The following is a 19,047-nucleotide window of genomic DNA, read 5'->3' as shown; positions in this document are numbered from 1 at the left end:
AGAAAGAAATCCAGGAACTACGGTGAATAACTCACTGAAAACATCAGGTTACTGTTAAGTAGCAGAACYCCACACAAACTCCAAAAAAACAAACAACCGGGGATTAGTGGAAAAAGAATAGAGACAAAACAAAACATGGCACTGTATGAACTTATGGCACATCTGTATTTCGAATACTGAGCAAAGATCTGGTAAGTCCATCCAGAAAAGAGCAGCAAGGTCAACAGAACAGAAAATGTGAAAAGACAACAGAAAGATCAGAGCCTCGGGGTGGGCTCTGCCAGAGGAAGAACCAAACAAACAAGGGTTCTCCAGCTTGGGAAAGGGACGACTCCAGCAGGATATGATACAAAGCCACAATTGATGTGGAAAAGAGGCTATTTACTGCTCACGACAGCATAAGACCAAGCATGGGCCACATAAGATCTGAGGAAGCAGCTTCAACAAGAGGCAGGAGGAGGTTCCCTGGCACATGTGGTAAGGCAGGCAAGGAGCTCTCAGACATGACCAAGCATCAGGTCCTAACACCGAGGAATCTGAAGTCCAGAAGGCTAAGTGGCACATCTAGGTTGATGACAACAAGTCAGCTGGGAAGAGCTGGGTTCAGAGAAGACAGCAGCTGGCAATGCTTGGTGCACAAGGTCATTGACAAGTTACCATGAGGCAGCAATGTGCCCTTGTGGCAGGCAGGGCAATGGTCTCCTGGGGTGCCTTGGGAAGAGTGTTGCCAGCAGGTCGAGGGAGGTGATCCTGCCCCTCTMCTCAGCCCTGGGGAGGCCTCATCTCGAGTACTGTGTCCAGTTCTGGGCTCCCCAGTCCAAGAGAGACATGGAGCTAGTGGAGAGAGTCCAGCGTAGGGCTACAAAGATGATCAGAGGGCTGGAGCACCTGCCCTGTGAGGAACGGCTGTGAGAGCTGGGCCTCTTCAGCCTGGGGAAGGGAAGGCTGAGGGGGGATCTGATCAATGTGGACAAGTACCTGAAGGGAGGGTGTCAAGGGGACGGGGACAAACTCTTTACAGGTTCAAGGAGAGACTGAATCAGCTCATGGAAAAGAATGAGTTCAGAGTTCTCAGATTCTCAGAACTGCACCCAGCTCAGGCAGCTCCTGAGTGGAAAATGGCTGGGAAAATACCATATATGCTTGCCCTGGTTTTATATTCCTTCCAAAGAAATCTTTACAGGCTGTTGGAGACAGGACCGTGGGGTAGATGAGCTTTGGGTCTTAAAAAGGACAGATGTTTTTAAGTTCTTTTGCAAAACATTCTGAACAACTTAGCACAAGGAACGCTATGAAACCCGCTCCAATTTGGAAGGGGACAGTTTATCCAAAACATTTCCGGACTGGGCTTAATTGAATGAAGCAGTCAAATCCAGACTTTGAGAAAGGTTTCAATTAATTAATTAATGATGGACAAAGGTTTGAGGCAAGAACTAGGGAACACTTGGTGAAACCTGCAGGAAAATGAATTAAAATAGATAAATAAAGTACATCTTCACACATTAGGTAGTGAGCTTGCAGCCACAGGAATTTGGAAGCAGACCATAGCAGTCAGTCCAGAAAGGGATTAGAGAAACTCACGGACAGCAGGTCCACAAACAGACACTTGAAGAAGTAGGCAGGAACGTACCCCCTAACCTCACTAATACAAAAATTCTGGATGCTGGGACAGTACGACGGGAACAGATGACAGAAATGGCCAGGATCACATTTTGACACTGTCCAAAGCAGACGCTAAGCTAGACAGACCGCTGATCTGCTGCGGTAAGGCATTTCTTACATACTTATGGTAGCTCTTAATTTCCTCAAGTTGGTCTGAATACAGATATTATCTACGTCCTACTACTGCACACATGTAAGCATGTAAGCCTAAACAATTATTTCCACGCTTTTGGAGGCCAAGTCTCCACTGATACAATGCGTCAGCAAATTTTGGTGGGACACAACAGAGAGAGAGCTTAGAAACAGGATTCCTCTGTTGTAAAACAGGACTTGAAAACGCTTCACAGGAGCTGTTACTTCTACTTTTGAGCTATTCTCCCACTCACAAAACTATTAATGTGCTGAAGACGTCATGAAAGACTGTAACCTTGTGATGGTTCAATTCTAACCATGCTGAAGAGCATGTTTACTGTTACACTTAATCTCCTAAAACTTTCTCAGCATGTTTCTGTGAAGATCAATTTTGCATTGGAAAGAATACAGACAGAATGATAAAATACGTCCTTTTCACATCATATTGCTGGGATTCTGATTGTAAATCTTAGATTATTGAATAAACTTCCAGGAATCTCTGTCTCAACCAGTATAATTATATCTAGCAAAGTATCTGGTTTAACTGATAGGTTGGAGCCATCTATTAGAGAATTCCAGACAGACTTTTTATAGTTTAAATTCTAGTACAAACTCATGCTGTTCTGATGGAGTAGTGCTTACTAGAACAGCAGACTGGAAATTATGTTTCTATGTAAAGAATAGTGGAAAAACTTGCAGCATCTTGGTATTCATAGCTGATGAACTTCCCAAATCATGAGGAACTGGCACTGCTGGRTAAAAGTCATATTCTTCTTATGCTGTGTGACAGCTCACCACCCTAGTGTAACTGGAAGCTCAGCATTCTTGTAAAACGCACACTGCAGTATTATGTGACTGCTGTAGTAATAAAATTACTGTAAAATTAGTGCCTCGAGGGGAAATACACATCATGTTTCTCCGGGAAAAGCTGCATGTCACAACACATCATGTCATACAAACAACATGTCATTAGAAGTGAGAGCAGCCAGCAGGATTAATACATGTATCACACAGGCATGATACAGCGTCTTTAGCACACGCTGCATGAACCGACCTCAGTAACTGCCTGCTTAAACATTACATTGCTTCAGACCTTTGAAAACGCAAAGCCAACACTTAGAGTAAGACSAGCCACCGCTCCTTGTCAGCGCTCTTCTGTCGCCCACTGRAGGAACTTTCTCCCCACCGYTTTTCAAACCTGCACTGCCCTCTGCAACACACAGRYGCGACCCATCTACCCAAGTCCTGCYCCCTGAGCTCCACGCTCTCCCGCTGTCGCACTTACTCTCCTAGAGCTGGCGAGACATTTCGTGGATGGCGGAGGGTCTGTCTCGGGACACGCTTTGCGAGGCAGTCTCCCCGCTCTGCGAGGTCAGGGTATGCTGGTGTCCCTCCCGGAGAGATAGCTCCAGCAGCCTAGCCTGGGACCTCACCAGAGTCTACATCTGCTCCCTCCCGGTCCACGCTTACGCTCCTTTCTCTGGCAATCAGGGCACAYGAGGAGGAGACAGCATGTGCCCAGACTTCAAGGGAGGTTCATTGACTTAGGAAGAGATTAGGACTCCCATCTAGATCCAAGAAATACTTYTGCAGGCTTCAGTTTAGATAAAAGCCAATGGTACTTCTTGTTGAATATCTACAGCTGTGCAAAAAATCTGTGTATTTGTATTACAGCTCTTCTGATTTTTATTCACATATTGGAATTTTCAGCAGATGGATCCAGATGAAAAGCTGGATAATATTTTTACACAGGAAATTTAGACATTTTCATGGGTGGCTTGTTCAGGCACAGGGTCAGGAGACTCCTACCTGTTTACACCCCCCCGCAAAATTTTGCGTCCCTAAATGTTATCTGTAAGGCTTCTACCTAACTGTTGCAAAAAGATCGGATGGATTAAATTAGGCTCCCTTTGAGAAGGAGAGGGAGAGTGATTTTTGTATGTCACGCACACAGGAAAAGCAATACACTGAAAAGGAAGAATTCTCAATGGAATGGCAAGATTGAGCACAGAAATGCTATACTGTAATGGGATACGTTTTTCTCAGACAGTGATAAATTAAGAAGAGACTGTATTTAGTCCCTTCTTTGTTCAGAGACCTTGAAAAATATGATGCCCATGTGTTAATGTTTGAACCCACCCTCCATTCTTACTGCATTAGTCCTGCTCACAGTCATTCAATACAGAATCATGTGTGTAATCTGAAACATGTGTCAAATGATGTGTTCCCTATTTACCAATTATTTAATTAGCTTTATTTGTTCTTTGAGATACAGGCAAAGCAACATTTCTTTATTTCCTGTATTTAAGTATGAACTGGTATTTGCCAAATATTTAAGAAAGTATACAGATGTAGGCTATTAATTTAGAGAGCGTGTTAGAACAATATCAGTAATGTTAAAAAAAGGAGGCTCTCTTCTTGTTACAGAGACATGCTGCCATCACCAGCTTCCCCCACACGACGTGGAAACCAAGTTAAAAACTGAAGGGAACAGTGTTGTGATAAAGAAGTGAAGTTTCACTTCATAAGGCACGGTAAGYGATTAAATCACTAAAGACAATAAAATCAGACTTCAAAAACAGCAGGATCAGGCACTTAGTGTAATATATTCTGTAAAAAGTTTGAAACAAAGCAGTTCACTGAGTTGAATATCACAYTTTTGTAATAATCCTCAAAGAGAAGAAGCATCAAATGCATAAGGAAGGGAGGTGCAGAAATTTATTTATTTACATTTACTTTTCCTATCTTTCTAGCTCRACTGAACCAAGCAGCTAGCCTCTCTCTTTACTTCAGTATACTAGGAAATAGCTCTCCACCTTGATTCCAACTATTTGGCGTTAGCACTGAAACAGATGAGCTGGGAGGACGGTAAGGAGAGCGAAGGGGACCGGCGGGGAGCACTCACCCATTATACTGTCCGTGCCGTTGGCCGGGGGTGTGCAAGAAGACGCGCTGTAATGGTTCGTGCCACTGCGGTGGAAGGTGGACATCGGAGGAAGACTGGAATTGATGTCTGCTGAGGAGTGCGATGGGTAGCTCTGCGGCAAGAGGGATGAAAATAAATGGAAACATTTTAAATACCGAGATCATGCAATACAGCAGGCTGCGCATATTGCTCCGGTTTCCAATAGTGCAGTAATTCACCCAAGAGAGAAAAGCAGTATGTTGTCATCAGACAGAGCGATGAGCACAGTTTTCTACTTGACTTTGACAGCTTCTAGAGGGCACCCAATATACCTGTCTGCACTGAACATGTATAACATACATTGAACATGTCTAAACATCTACAGTGGCAAGTTCTTAACTGATGGCAGTACTGCAAACTAACAGGAAGAAATTAAGAAAAAAATTCTGCRATGTATTGAGCAAACCTTTGTGACAAGGACAGCTATTTGTTGGAGGAACAGCCTTCCATCGCAAGTGGTGGGAACCCATACTGCTTCTGACATTTAAAACACCTGACAAGTTACTACAGAGCGTGCTACAAGGAGACCTCGGCACAAATGGGCACATCAGATCATCTAYTGCATCATTTTTTTTTCTCCTGTTGAGGTGTTTCTGTGCAGCAGACAATCAAAGAAGTTGATGGATCAACTTGTCTAAGCAAGCGCGAGACAAACGTCTGCATAACACACAGAAGACATTGGTGGCTATACGGCTGGATCAACACAGACCTTCATCACTGTGACACAACACTGCTGTGGTTAAATTTTTGCTGAATTTACATTACTATAAACCTGGCTCCCATTAGCGTAGTTTGTCACTATTAAATAGTCTTTTTCTTTAATCAGTGTAAGACAAGTGCTAGAACATGCCCAGCTTTTATCTCCATTGCAGTGCTGTTCCCAAGGGGAAGAGGTCATGTAGAAGACCTCTAGGTTTTGGACACTCTCACACAACAGCTCCTTGGAAAAAAAGGTAGCAGGATACCAATAACTGAACAGTATCTACCCCAGGATCAAGGCACTATAACGTTAGTGCAACATCAGCTTTGCACCCTCTGTCTCCTTATGYGGTTCAAAGCAAGCTGGCTAAAATAATAAAAATGAAAGAAAAGATGCTATTGATTACTTTTGCAGGATTTTTTTTTTTTTAGTTAAGTACCAAACTGCAGGATATCTTAAAGTTATATCAAAAATGTAAACATAAACCAAACCCTATTTTGTTACCCACGGAAAAACTGCCATCAATTCTGACTAAAGTCTGAAAAGATTTGGGGCTTTGACTCATTTATAAACCACCCCAGGACTTCAGCTCCAAATCCAACTGGCTGCAATTGCACAGATGAACAGAATTTTCACAGGACTGAGAAGCGGTAAGCGCCGATTGCTCCGGTCAGCAGTCTAAGACGGCGCGGCTCCACCTCCCCTGCTAACCCGCTCCACGACCCGCAGCGAAGCGGTGCTTCGCGACCTCCGCCTTTCCCCGGGGAAGAAAGCAAAACGTCACTGCCAAACGTCTTAGGAAAAACCTGGGATCTGAGAATCGTTCTTCATGTGCTAAGCACCTATTTAGAAAATCACAAATATGCCTGAGAAAGTAAGAATAAAAAACGGGAGCTCTCCCCCGGCCCTGGCACCTCCGTCTCCCCGGGACATCAGCAACGCGTGCCGGCACTGAACCGACACCGCTCCAGCTGTCCTCGACAGCAGAACTGCCGACCTCTCCTTGATGCTCCAGGATGAGTAACGCACCCACCCAGCCTCCCTTCTCTCCCAGCGCCACCGGACAGACGGAAGGCTCTGCCAGTACCAACATCCACTACAAATAATTAATAGGAACTTCATGTTCATAGGCACTGAGCACCTACAGGTCCCACTGGTGTCAGTGAGAGATGTGAGGTCCCACCATCTCCAAAATTCAGAACAAATAATCCCTACATGGAAGAAACATTCTGGAGAGTCTAGGTGGGATGTCTCAGCCCTCCTTACCTGGGGAAATGTTTCAACTCTCCACAAAAACCACTGTGCATTACAGGAAATCCAGAAGCAAGGTACGCTTAGAAGAAATGCAAATACGTTCTCAGACGGGCACAATGAAGGCACTCAGTAGTCTTAATTCCACCCTGAACTGATGTCTGCGAAAGCCACCTAATTCTGATGAATTAGTATCAGTGTAGATAACAAAATTAGATTAAATTGGGTTTTAAAGGTATGCTCGATTTATAATATATGCTTGTCACTTCAGAGCAATGTTAAATTTGCTTAGTGCCCTAATTATGCCTTTTATAAGGACATGATTAAGCAGTTTTTGAGGCAATTTCTTTGGCTTTTGACTTCCTATTAGTGTTACATAGCACTGTGCTAACCTCATTACATTTGAGATTTTAAAAAATTGTTTTGCAAATTAATCCTCAGTTTGCAAAACCRAATTTAATTTTTCTAATTTGTGAAAGGAAGTTTCTGCTAAACTTTAAAGCAATAGACCCCTCCCTTAAAACCAGCACTTCTTGTTACTCTCCTTTCCAATGGTCTTCCAGAATAAAACGTGTCAGTACAAAATAGGAAAACATTACTTGTAAAATTACATACGTTTTGAGAAAAATGACTTCCCTTTTAGCAGTCTGTTCATATCCTTACCTCCTCCTTCACCAAAAGGAAAAACAAAACAAAAAACAAGTCCCCAGAAAACCTAACCTGACGCGGTCCAGTTTTACCGCTACGTAACCAATCCAGCCGCSGTTTCAGAACATCCCCAAGCCGTGCTCAGACCAGCTCAGTTCCCGTTTTATTCTGTTCCTATGCAATACATGGAACTGGGGCCAGCAACTACTGTGAGAGCTCAGGGTGTCCCCGAGGAAACAAAAAGCCCCCTCCCGTTCCTACAGGCAGGGATTCGCGGCAGCCACCCGCCGCGCCGCGGAGCGGGGGCCGCCGGCAGCGCGGGCGCACGCGCGGGCGCAGCGTCCGCCCCGCCGAGACCCAGCCCGCGAGGGCCGTCCGCAGGACCCTCCTCTCCCCTTTCCGCTTCCCAGCCGCGCTAGGGGAGTCCGGGAGAGGCAGAGCGGCCGCACACAGCTCCGCGCTGTTTGAACCCGCACAGATGGCAAAAGCAATTTTCTCTTGTGCTCTTTCAGTGCAAGCGAGCACCTAGCACGGCGTTGCAGCCGTGCAACGAAGCTTAGCTGTCTGGGTTGCTTGCTTCTCCTTTTTTATTAAGAAGAACAAGCAGCCCCCCTTGCATCGCGTCTTCTTTTAGAGGTTTCGCTGTTCCCGCGTGCAGCACGCCCAGCTCACGGGAGGCCGCGCCTGCGGCGGCAGCCTCACCCGCTCCCGTTCGGAGGGCTCCCCAAGCCACCGCGCCACTGCGGCCGAACGTTTACTCCTCTCACAGGAGCCCGAGTGCCGAAATGTGGTATTGCAAGCAAAGACCGCGGAGACTCCGGTCCCTCGGCCGGGCGATGCCGCGCCGGGACGCCGCGCCGGGACGCCCGGAGCGCCTCCCGCCAGCCCCGCGGAGGCACGTCCCCTTCCCCCGGCGCCCGTCGTACCAAGCGGTCGTGGGGGTGCAGGCTGCAGTAGCTACTGGACTGTGGAATATGGGACGAGTTGCCCAGCATCCCTCCGTAACCGGGCTGGTTCATCCCGCTGGAGGAGCTCCACGGGTCGCTGCTGTGATGGCCATCTGCAACAGAGAGAAAGCAAGCCTCCCTGAAGGCTCCGAGCCTCGCGCGACCGCCCGGGCTCGCCCCTCCGCAAGCTAACGGGAGGACGGATGAAGCCGGACGGAGCGGCCGCACGCAGCAGCGCCGTCCCGCGACGCGGGTCGGCCACGCAGCTTCTGCTCCCGGGCCTCCTGCCGTCCGACTCCTTCCGCTGCGCCGCCAGCTCAAGCGTGCGAGCCCAGCTGTAACGAACCCCATCAGGGACAAAGGTCTGAGCTTTGAAACGAAGTTAAGTAAGCGTTTTCATCACAATTAGCCTGGGCTAATGAGCTTTGGAGAATGCCTTAAGTTGGTGAATGACCTAATATGTCCCAAACTTTGAACTTTCCCAAATCCAGAGAGTTCTCCRATTTTTTTTCTTTTTGTTTGCATAGTTTTGGTTTCTGGTTGTCTGATTTTTTTTTTTTTTTAAGGAAAAAAATAGTAGCACTATGTTGCGTCTTCTTTCAGGGATTTCACTGTTTCTGCATCTAATATGCACTGCATCCACCCTTCCAATGAATTCACTGGCAAGGTGCAATTTGCACTAAAAGTTGTGAAATAGAGTTCTCCACATTTTACCAAGAAAAAGAGCTAGTTGTACATTTTCCATTTAACTAGATATTTTGAAATGGAGTTATAATAATCCAGTGAAAAATACTTTCTACTGGAAGAATGCCACAGTTTTAACATTATAAAAAAAAAAAAAACTTTTCCGTAAGGATCAGCAGGCCTCAAGGAAAGGCATGTGGGCTGGAAAAGTTGTCAGCTTTTTCAAACTGCAAGAGTTGGTCTAATAAAAATTCTGTCTCAGTTTCAACCCAACCTTATTCACGTCCTTCCAACCTTATTCACGTCCTTCAAACTTCCCGGCATCAACACCACTTCTAGCATAATCTCCCCATAGTTGTTTGCACAGTCATTAAATGAGATTTATGTCATCAATACAAATCTGTGAGAAGGTAACATTTAAAAACACGGAATGCATTGCAAAGTATAAATATTTCACATCATTAGAAATCTGAAATTTCATAGAAATCTTTGTAATTCTGTAGGAGTTTCATAACACTTTGCTCCTTAAGCGGAACTTATTTCTGTTTTAAGCCAAGAGCACCATTTTCCTTTGAGCCGCGGCTTCCTGGGTCGGGAAGGGGTCCAGGGGTAGGCTTCTGCCCCAAGGGAGGGGACCGCACGGTCCCTGTCCCTGCCCCGCTTCCGCCCCGCGGACCCCGCGGGGTGGCAAGCGGATCGGCGCCGCGAGCCGCTCCTGCCGCGACCGCTGCCCGGCAGCCAGCCCGTCCTCCGGCTTCGTAACGAAATGCAAGAACGGGATTGCTTTCGGCCAACTCGTAACCCAGCTGCAAACGCCCAGGACGGAGGGCCGGGCCGCGGCGGGTCTCACGCTGGCCCCGGGCGGGCAGCCGGGGACCGCTGCCAGYGCCCGTCGTCGCTGCTCGGGGCGCGGAGGGGCTGCCTCTCCGAGGGCAGGAGTCGGGGAGGCAGCGCAGCGAGGACAAAACCTAACCCCTCGTCCTGCAGACACTTCAACCTTCCGGATCACGCAGATTTACTTACCCGCCCGAAGCCAAGTATACGCATAGGAGTTTAAAAGCTAATGATTTTGCCCTAAATGTGGCAAAAGATAAGCAGCATCATTCYAGGTGGATGCTTCCAAACTGTTGGAATTTTATTTACTAAGCTACACGGAATTTCATCTTACTTGCATGTAATCATTGCAAGAAATACAACACGGTAACGGTGAATACACAAGAACTACTAACCCATTCTCAAATGTGAGCGACTATGCGCTTAATTTTTACCAGGTTGCAGCAATTCCATAAACAACACGTAGACATACTCGTAGCACTGTATGCTCCACAGCAGACAAAAATCTTTCTCATTAGCATACACCCAACAATACACAACGTACATGCGTGAATTCGCGTGCATTTAGTATACGCATAATATACGTGCACACACATGCTGAAAAAACTGCTTCCAGTAACTCAGATGATAAGAGCCTGGCAAGCTATTCATTATCCTGCTTCACTGCAGGATCAAAACAAGATGTTCAGAGACATAATGATCAAACGAAAACTTACAGGTCTTCATTTTAATGGTAATGCTACAGCCCGCAAGATGATATTCCCGTATGTCTCGACGACAYATAAACCAAAATACCAACACAGAGAATGTTTGCAGAAAAAGATTTCTTTCTGAAAGCAGCGTCTTACCTTGCATGAAGAAGGAGCTAGGAAAAGTGCTGGCTGCTGGTTTTGAGGATGGATAACCTGGTGAATCCCTATTGTAGTCGGCAGTGCTTGCTGACGGGGCATAAACCTAAGGAAAAAAGACTAATTTAGCATGCCTTTAGCAGGAAGCAGGAAAGAAATATTGAGTTTTTACCTTGCTCAGTATAAATCAGTTCACAACACTACATAATTCTTCTCTCGGAATACAAAACCTTCAGTATATGTGTGACTAGAAAATAAATTTTAAGCTTCAAAAGAAACTCCAGCCTGACACTTTCCAGCTTTAAACAAGGATATTTGCAAGGTATYTGTCAAACTATATATTTCTGTAAATAAAATGAATAAACGTATGTTCTTCCTGGAGCAATAAGGAGCTGAAAATAAACAAGAACTTGAAACAATACTTATTTTCCCATATGGAAGTATACAGACTTCAACGTTTAAGAACAAAAACGAAAGCAGGGCAAGGACGTCAAATTCATTATTTTCCCGACTGAAAAACGAAATTCAGAGAACAGCATTATCAAGACCACTGAAAACTATAAACACATCTTGGGATATTAAATTCCCATGGCTCTAGCTCTTTCCCGAGCAGCTTGAAAGGAGCGTTAAAAACCTGGATGTGCACAAGACCACCAACGCAGCGTGCGCACGCATCGGGGGGGGGGAAAGGCCGTCTTCTCCGGCCCTTGCTGTATTTGCGCGTGCGGTGAACCCGGCACGCGTGCCGCAAGGCTGGTTCGCTCGCACTTGTCTGCTGAAGCCGCGGCGAGCCCCGCTCCCGCGGGCGCCCGGGCTCGCTCTGCCCCCTCTCCCGGCGGGCGCCGCGCTTTCCCCGGAATTCCGCTCCCGCCGCGCGGCCGCTCTCTCCAGATGGTCAGGAAGGCCGGGGCGCTGTCATCTCCTGATGAAAATGGATACCTTCCTGCCTCCATTTTGCGGCAGGCAGCGGATCGCGGAGCTGGCAGGGAGCCCGCTCCGGACGGACGGACGGACGGACGGGCCTCGACCGCGCTTGCGCGCGACGCCCGGCTGCTCGTCCCGACGGCTCCTTCGCCCCCCGACGCCACCCGAGCGGCGGCTCCGCTTTCTGAACGAGCCAGTCGGAAAACGCTCCAGAAACAACCAAAACGCACGCAGCCAGCAGCGAAATGGGTTTAAGGGAAGCCATCTGCCCGCGTTTCTTCGCATGCCGACGCTGCGGATTTTGCATTTCCTCGAGCTGTGCYGGGCTGGAATGACCAGGCGCCCGACAGGTGTAAAACGCACAGGCGTGGATCTGCTTTCAGGTTTCACATACCAGCAGCTGTAATCAATCTCCAACGCTAGCAACAGGAAACTTGCCAGGACAAGACTGCAATTAAATCTGGGTCAAACATGTTTGGTGATTTCTTTTTTTTTAACTGTTCTTAGCAGTTGTATAAAAACGATGAATGAAAACTTTGGCAAACGCTACCCTGGGCAGCTTCTGGATGTGCAAGTCACTTCAGGAGCTGTGAAGCAAAGGAAACAAAAACAGCAAAAGGAGAAGAAGAGGGTAGACAGACTTCAGTGGTCATGAAGTGATGGAAAAGAAAGCCAAAATAAATGCCAGCTTACAAAATGTCATGTAACTGGGTGTAACTCTTCCTCGCTAAAGACAGACATTTATTTTTCCTGTTAGTTTTATAGCAAAATTCTCACAAAGTGAAAGCCACTGGAGTCAAGTAAATTAACTCGTTTTGCAGCGGCAGGCTCAGTCATCAGAACGGATTTAAGGAGCTGTAGCGTGGGGTGTTTTTATTCTTGTGTTTCCTTACGAAGAGTCAGTCTTTCAACGTAAATATTCATTACTGTCAGGTTTTTATCACACTAAGAGTTTCATGTTATCACGACATTAGTTAGGAGCATGCATGGAAATTCCTCCCGCACTAAAACGCGCAAAGTCTACCGATTTGTTTCCCCTGCATCCCAGGGGCTGTAGTATTTTCCAGACGCAATAAGGAAATGATCAGCTGGATGCACATGCAATATTCTAACTGGCCCATGTCTTCTTGCCATTATTCCACAAAACAAATAACGTTTAAAAGAAACCCAAGAAAGTGTATTATTTATTCACATTGGTAATCCATCCATAAAGGTTTGCCAGATAATTCTGCAAAGCAGGAATTGTGCCTACACCCTCACTTGAACAGACACATAAAGGAGCACAAAAGTGTGTTGATAAAGACAGCAAGCCAATGGCTTGATCCACACTGCAGAAGTAAAGCAGGTTGAATTTACACCACTGGTAGAAACACTGTCTACAAAGAGAAGAACGGGAGGAAGCTGCAGATGCGTACAGCCAACTTTCTGATGTGACAGAAAATCCATTACAGGTTTAAAGCCGTTAATATTCTTAAAGAGAACCTGAATTTAGCAAATGACTCTGACTCATGCTGGGAGGCTCGGAGAGATGATGAACACCGATCTGGGGAAAAGCAGCCCTTCTGCAATACGACACCATGAAAAAATTATCACATTGTTTCGATTTTTGGGAGCCTGCCCGCCAGCTCCCAATGCCTTTTCTTCTCTAATTCTTCTCAATTCTCTCTAATTTTGCTAAGAATGTATTTGAAAACCTTTCCATTTTTCACCGTTTGACGGCTCTGGAGTGGGTCCTCCAGCAGGGCCCATCTTGCAGGACGAACGCCGCGCAGCGTGCCAGGAGCCGGGATTCCCACGCCATGCGGTGTGCCAGGAGCCGGGATTCCCACGCCAAGAACCGGGGTTCCTGCTCCGGGAGCCGAGGTTCCCACGCCGCACCGGTGTTCCCACGCCAGGAGCTGGGGTTTCCCACGTTTCGCGGTGTGCCAGGAGCTGGGGTTCCCGCACCGGGAGCCGGGGTTTCCTGCACCATGCTAGGAGCCGGGGCTCCYGCGCCGGGAGCTGGGGTTTCCCACGTTCCATGGTGTGCCGGGAGCCGGGGTTCCCACACCAGGAGCTGGGGTTTCCGAGGCTCCACGGCGTGCCGGGAGCTGGGGTTTCCTGCACCGCGCCAGGAGCTGGGGTTCCTGTGCTGGGAGCTGGGATTTCCCACACTCTGTGGCATGCCGGGAGCCGGGGTTCCTGCGCCAGGAGCTSGGGTTTCCTGCACCGCGCCGGGAGCCGGGGTTCCCGCGCCGGGAGCTGGGGTTTCCCACGCTCCGCGGCGTGCCGGGAGCCGGGGTTCCCGCGCTGGCCTCAGCTGCCCAGCAAAGGGCCACGGGAGCTGTCCTCTCCCCTGCCGTCCAGCTGCTGCAGGGAGACCTCGGGTTTCCTCGCAGACCGAAAGGAAGCGGCGGGAGAGGCGAGCTGGGAGGGCGGGTGCCGCACGGCACCCCCTCCCCGCAGGGCCTGCGAGCCGCCCAACACCGCCGCGACTCGGACACCGAGCGGTCCGCTTTAACGGGTACCTGCTACAAGGAAACACTTGCGAAGGGAATAWACCCATCAATCAACAGCCTGGAGACTTCAAAACGTATGGTGAAACTCCTCTAAAATTAAGATCTCAAGGAGAACGTTTATTAAATTACAAGTACACGACCAAATGGCAAAACGTAATGGCTATCGGAGCTGTCAGGGAGAAGAAACCGGCCCACTGAAGCAATCTGCTCGGCGCTGGCAGATGTCAGCTCCGCGCAGAAGGACGGGCTCTGCCAGGCGAGGCCCCGATCAAGCAGCGGGCTCCTTGCAGGAGGTCCTCTACCCGGTTCCCCTCGCCCCCTTCCCTGGACCTCCGACGCCACCGCGGCTCTTCCCTTCGGGCAGCCCGGGCGGTCGTGCCGCCGCGGTCTGCATCCCGTCGCTGCCCGGCTCACGCCGCTCCCGCACGGTGCTCCCGGGAGCTGGGCAGCCCCCGGCTCCCGCCCAAGGCCGGGAAGCCGAGCAGCAGCAGAGGCCGGCGCCCAACGTGGGAAAAAGCTGGGGAACGATCAGCTCGCACCCAGGGCGCCGAGGGGCGAGACGCTCTCATCAGCGGCACTAAAGACTGTCATCCCTTCTTATCCCTTCCCTTACAACCTTTCCCTACCATTTATTTTTTTGGGGTTTTTTCCAGGGGGGCAGCCAGGGGCTGATGCACCCGTGCCAGCGGGCGCAGAGCCCGCTGCGCTGCTGCTCCCAAAGGTGGGGACACGGCTCCTTGTGCCTCCTCCTTCCAGCCCTAAGGATGAATTGCCCCAGCATTTAGATTCAATAAATAAATAAGTATTTTATTATCTGGTATGTTAATACACGTTAGGAGCAGATTCCGCTTTCCCCAGGCCAACCTGCCCCAGGTCTCCAGCAGAAGAAGGACACTTTTTGAACTGCAGGTCCCTAATTCAGGCCACATGTTGCTGCTGGTGCTTTGGAGCCGGAGGAAGAGGGAGCGGGCGGTGGGGGAGGAGGGCGATGATGAAAAGAGCAGCTCCACAAGTGAGGCGCATTACCAGCCCGGAGTGGAAAGGGCCGGAAGGAAAACCCACCCACCTCACCCTGCGTTTATTCTATCAACCTGCAATTGCAGCAATCAAAACCAGATGTCGGCTCTTCCAGATCTTTCTCACAGGACAAACATGCAAAAGGCCTAGGGCCTGGCGTTGCCATCAAATAGTAATTGATACCATATGAGCCACAAAACAGAAAAGCACATGCAAACCGAGCCCGCGCCCCGTGAGAGGTATGAAATTGCAGGTCCCGCTGAGCCGTTAAGTGCACGGTGCACCGTGGAAAACAAGTGTACGCAGCGACGGAAACCACCTGTAAGTCACAGCCCCGGGAGGGGGGCACTGGCGAAGGCGAAGCCCGAGGGGACGGCAGGGGCCAAAGGTTCTCCAGGGTTAATGAAAAAGGTTGTTCAGTGCTGCGGAAAATGAACGCAGGTGTGAGACTGATCACAAAAAATAAAAAAAAAAATTAAAAAAAAAATAAAAAGAGAAAAACCCGAATGCTTTTTGCCCCGTGCTCTGTAGCTGACGCACGTGCTCCTGCGAGCACCCTGCTTTGCGTATGGACACCACCAGCCCCACGCCACGGTTACAGCCGTGATTATCCACTCACCTGCTGGCGAGAATTATTAAGAAAAAGAAAATTATCAAGACCTCACCGAGGGAGACTCACTTTGGGTAACCTCACACCCTGAAACGGTCTCCAGTGAAGTTTCTGAGGCTGTGGGGTTTCGGTGGATAYGCTTATTGGGATTAGCCGAACAACTGCTCTTCTGGCAAGGAAGTTCTGTGCGGGGCTGGCCCAGATACGCAAAAAGTCTCAATTCCCTCTTGCTCCAGCAAAGCCACCGGTAGAGCATGCTGCTGCGAACCCACGGGGGCTTCTTGGGTGTCTTTCTTACTGGCACAACCGTGATCAAGTAGAAACTTGAAGAGASTGATGTAGCTTCAAAAGCAACTACAAAGTGCCAGTTTTACAAACCACAGCTCATTTTGAGGTGAAACATGGAAAGCTGGACCAAACCGCTCATTTGCTGCTCACTGTTTGCTCCAATTCCACCAGGAATCACCACTAACACGAAGAACTGCCTCACTCTAAACATACCCTAAACATTAGCTGTCTTTTTTTTCCCTCTTATCCCACCCTATATGATCCTCTAAATCTGCAGATCCTGCTCAGCTAAAATATTTTCCAGATGGGACTGCTGAACACTACATCTTGTGAATACCCAAAGTTAAAAAAGGGTCAACTAAATTAAAGAWAAAAAATACAATATTATGTCATCCCTGTGCAACAATATACATTCTAAAAAAGCAACAATAATATAAATAGATCTGGAGATTTTCTGTTCAGACTCCGATTTCTTTCTGCCATTTGTCTTTATCAGGCAACTTTCCTAGATCATTACCAAAGAAGCCTCAGAAGAAATACTGTTGTCCTCAGTCATTACTGGGGAAACTAGGAAATTGCAGGTGAATCCTAACGACAGATCCTGCAGTTTCTTCCACTACTCCATGCTTTCCTAGCGATGGCAGATCCATCACTTGGCTGACCAATGCCCTTCTCTTTAACATGTGCAGGTGGGTCTGGGAGAGCAGACCGAGTTCCTCCAATGGTCCAACAAGTTGGAGTAGCTTCCAGTGGGTTTCAGGGAAAGAAAAGGAAGTGGGAGAAGCGTTAGGAAAGGAATATAAGAAAAGTAGGTGAAGAGAGTGGAAGATGACCAAACACAGTAGGAGAAAGCCCCTAGGACAAGGAACAAAAAGATGGGAAAGCAAAGCAGAAACAAAAAAAGAGAGAGAAATCCAGAGAAGAAAATTTAATAACTAAGTAGAAATGTGCCAAAGTGAYGGGCACAGCAGAAAGACCTAAATAATTCTACAGGTCTATTACCAAAAGGACAAAACAGATTGYTCAGCAGCAAAGAAATCTGCTAAGACAGGTAGGATCAGACAACAGAGCCAGATACAACAGTTTCGGGACAACAGGAGCCGAGACCACACCACTCTGGTATTTGATTTTTATTTTTAAGCTGTTTTGGAGAAAGGTGTCCTTCAGCGGCCGGGAGAGCGACCAAGCCTTTGTACAGAGCCCTCCAGAGAGATCCTTCCTCCAAGCTCCCTTGGGGAGCAACGGGAAAGACACAGGATGAAATGGAAAAGCAGAAGTTACAGCACATTGTTCACCACCTGGGACGTGCCACACCAGCCCACGCKAGCCATCGTCCACGCTCACGGGAGACGAGGAATTAAAACCTGCTCCCTTCATCTCAACGGCACCCGGAGCAGCTCCCCTGCCTTCAGGGCTTGGGGGATGCAGTCTGGACAACGTAAAGGGGCTCTGGCCATGGAAATTTGTTAAAACCTCTTCTGGCCACACTTCAGGTCCAGCATGGCTCTGGGAAGGATGGAAAAAACCACCACAACAGAAGATAAAACAGAGAAATGAGAGTTTCTGTAAAGAAACAGAAGAGAAAATGGTGGATTGTGGTCAATCACTGAAAGCTGATGAGGAGGTGGTTACTCAAGAGTGAAGAGAAAGGCTTGATTAATCTACCTGATTTAGGTAAGAGCAACTTGCAATCCTCAAGTTGCTAACCCTTTAGTTAGAAGGGCCAACTTGGGCCAAGGTTCAGAAAGGGATCCTGGGGGTGCAGAAGTCAACACACACTACGGGAGATGTGTCAAGAATGGAAGGAGAAGCAAAAGAGCAAACTCTGCAGAGAGCAGGCAGGAAGAAAAGACAAAGAATCGGGGGTCTTCRGGAGAGGAAATATGTGACAAACTTGGAAAATTAAGCTGACATCCTGCACTTGCTGTGATTTCAGAAGTTGCAGCTACTCAGCAAGTCAGAACCAGACCTCAAAAAAAGCAATAAGGAGTGAGATGAGGAAAAAGAGTGGGAAAATAGAAATAAAAGTGATGATGAAAAGAACAAAGGTGCCACTTGGCAGAGTTTCAGGGGTAGTCATCGTATGTAAATTCTAATTCACATTTATATGTAAGATAGCATGTCTTCAAGCATCTTTTTTTTTCTTTAAATGAAAGAGTTCCCAGAAGATGCAGAGAAAAGAAAAATGACTATTTCATGCATTTTCCTTTTCTTTTCTAGATCTGCTTTGTAACTTTCCTTTTCTCCACTGCATTACTGAGAACTATTTATGTTTTTTTTATTTTCTATGCTCTGTTTACAAATACATGCAGAGACAGTGAATGTATCAGACATCTGCCCACATTTTCCTCCTAAATTTCTCTGCAAGAAAAGAGCCTTAATCTTGCAATCTTTCAGTGGTTCTGGTCATTATCTACCTAGCACAGTGTGATCAAATAATTTAAAGCATATACAGCCATTAATTAGATCTTATCTGTTTGCCTGAAGTCCCTAAACAAATTCCTGATAGTCATGTTTTATATATTCAGTGGTATATCCTCACAGCTTGTGTAAATCAGCACAGCTCCACTGCCGGCAGTGGGGCTGAGATGGTATCAGTGAAGAAAGAAAGGACTAAACCCAGCGTAGATTTAACTGGCTGAATTTCATGTGGCTACATCAGGCGGCGGCAAAAAGTCCACGCTGGCTTTCTGCAGGCGCACGGGAGCTTGCAGGACCTCGGCCGGTCCGGCAGGAGCACGGGAGCTTGCAGGACCACGGCCGGTCCGGCAGGCTTTCGGCAGGAGCACGGGAGCTTGCAGGACCACGGCCGGTCCGGCAGGAGCACGGGAGCTTGCAGGACCTCGGCCGGTCCGGCAGGCGCACGGGAGCTTGCAGGACCTCGGCCGGTCCGGCAGGCTTTCTGCAGGCGCACGGGAGCTTGCAGGACCACGGCCGGTCCGGCAGGAGCACAGGAGCTTGCAGGACCTCGGCCGGTCCGGCAGGCTTTCGGCAGGCGCACAGGAGCTTGCAGGACCACGGCCGGTCCGGCAGGCGCAC

General features: G+C 48.3%; 1 protein-coding gene across 3 annotated transcripts in view; it reads right to left on the bottom strand.

Moving 5' to 3' along the window:
* The window catches only part of TCF4 (transcription factor 4), a 135,808-nt gene that overhangs the window by 33,012 nt on the left and 83,749 nt on the right, over positions 1-19,047 (bottom strand). For all 3 annotated transcript variants that reach the window (XM_085322213.1, XM_085322215.1, XM_085322214.1), the window contains 3 exons: positions 10,672-10,777; positions 8,285-8,418; positions 4,700-4,832 (listed from right to left, as the gene is read on the bottom strand). In XM_085322213.1, coding sequence (XP_085178339.1) covers positions 4,700-4,832; positions 8,285-8,418; positions 10,672-10,777 — 373 coding nt within the window. The remainder of the gene's footprint in view (positions 1-4,699; positions 4,833-8,284; positions 8,419-10,671; positions 10,778-19,047) is intronic.

Source organism: Rhea americana, unplaced genomic scaffold (assembly GCF_003343005.1).
Source record: "Rhea americana isolate MKP2758 unplaced genomic scaffold, rheAme1 scaffold_75, whole genome shotgun sequence".
NCBI lineage: Eukaryota > Metazoa > Chordata > Aves > Rheiformes > Rheidae > Rhea > Rhea americana.
This window is presented reverse-complemented; position numbering and strand designations above follow the sequence as displayed.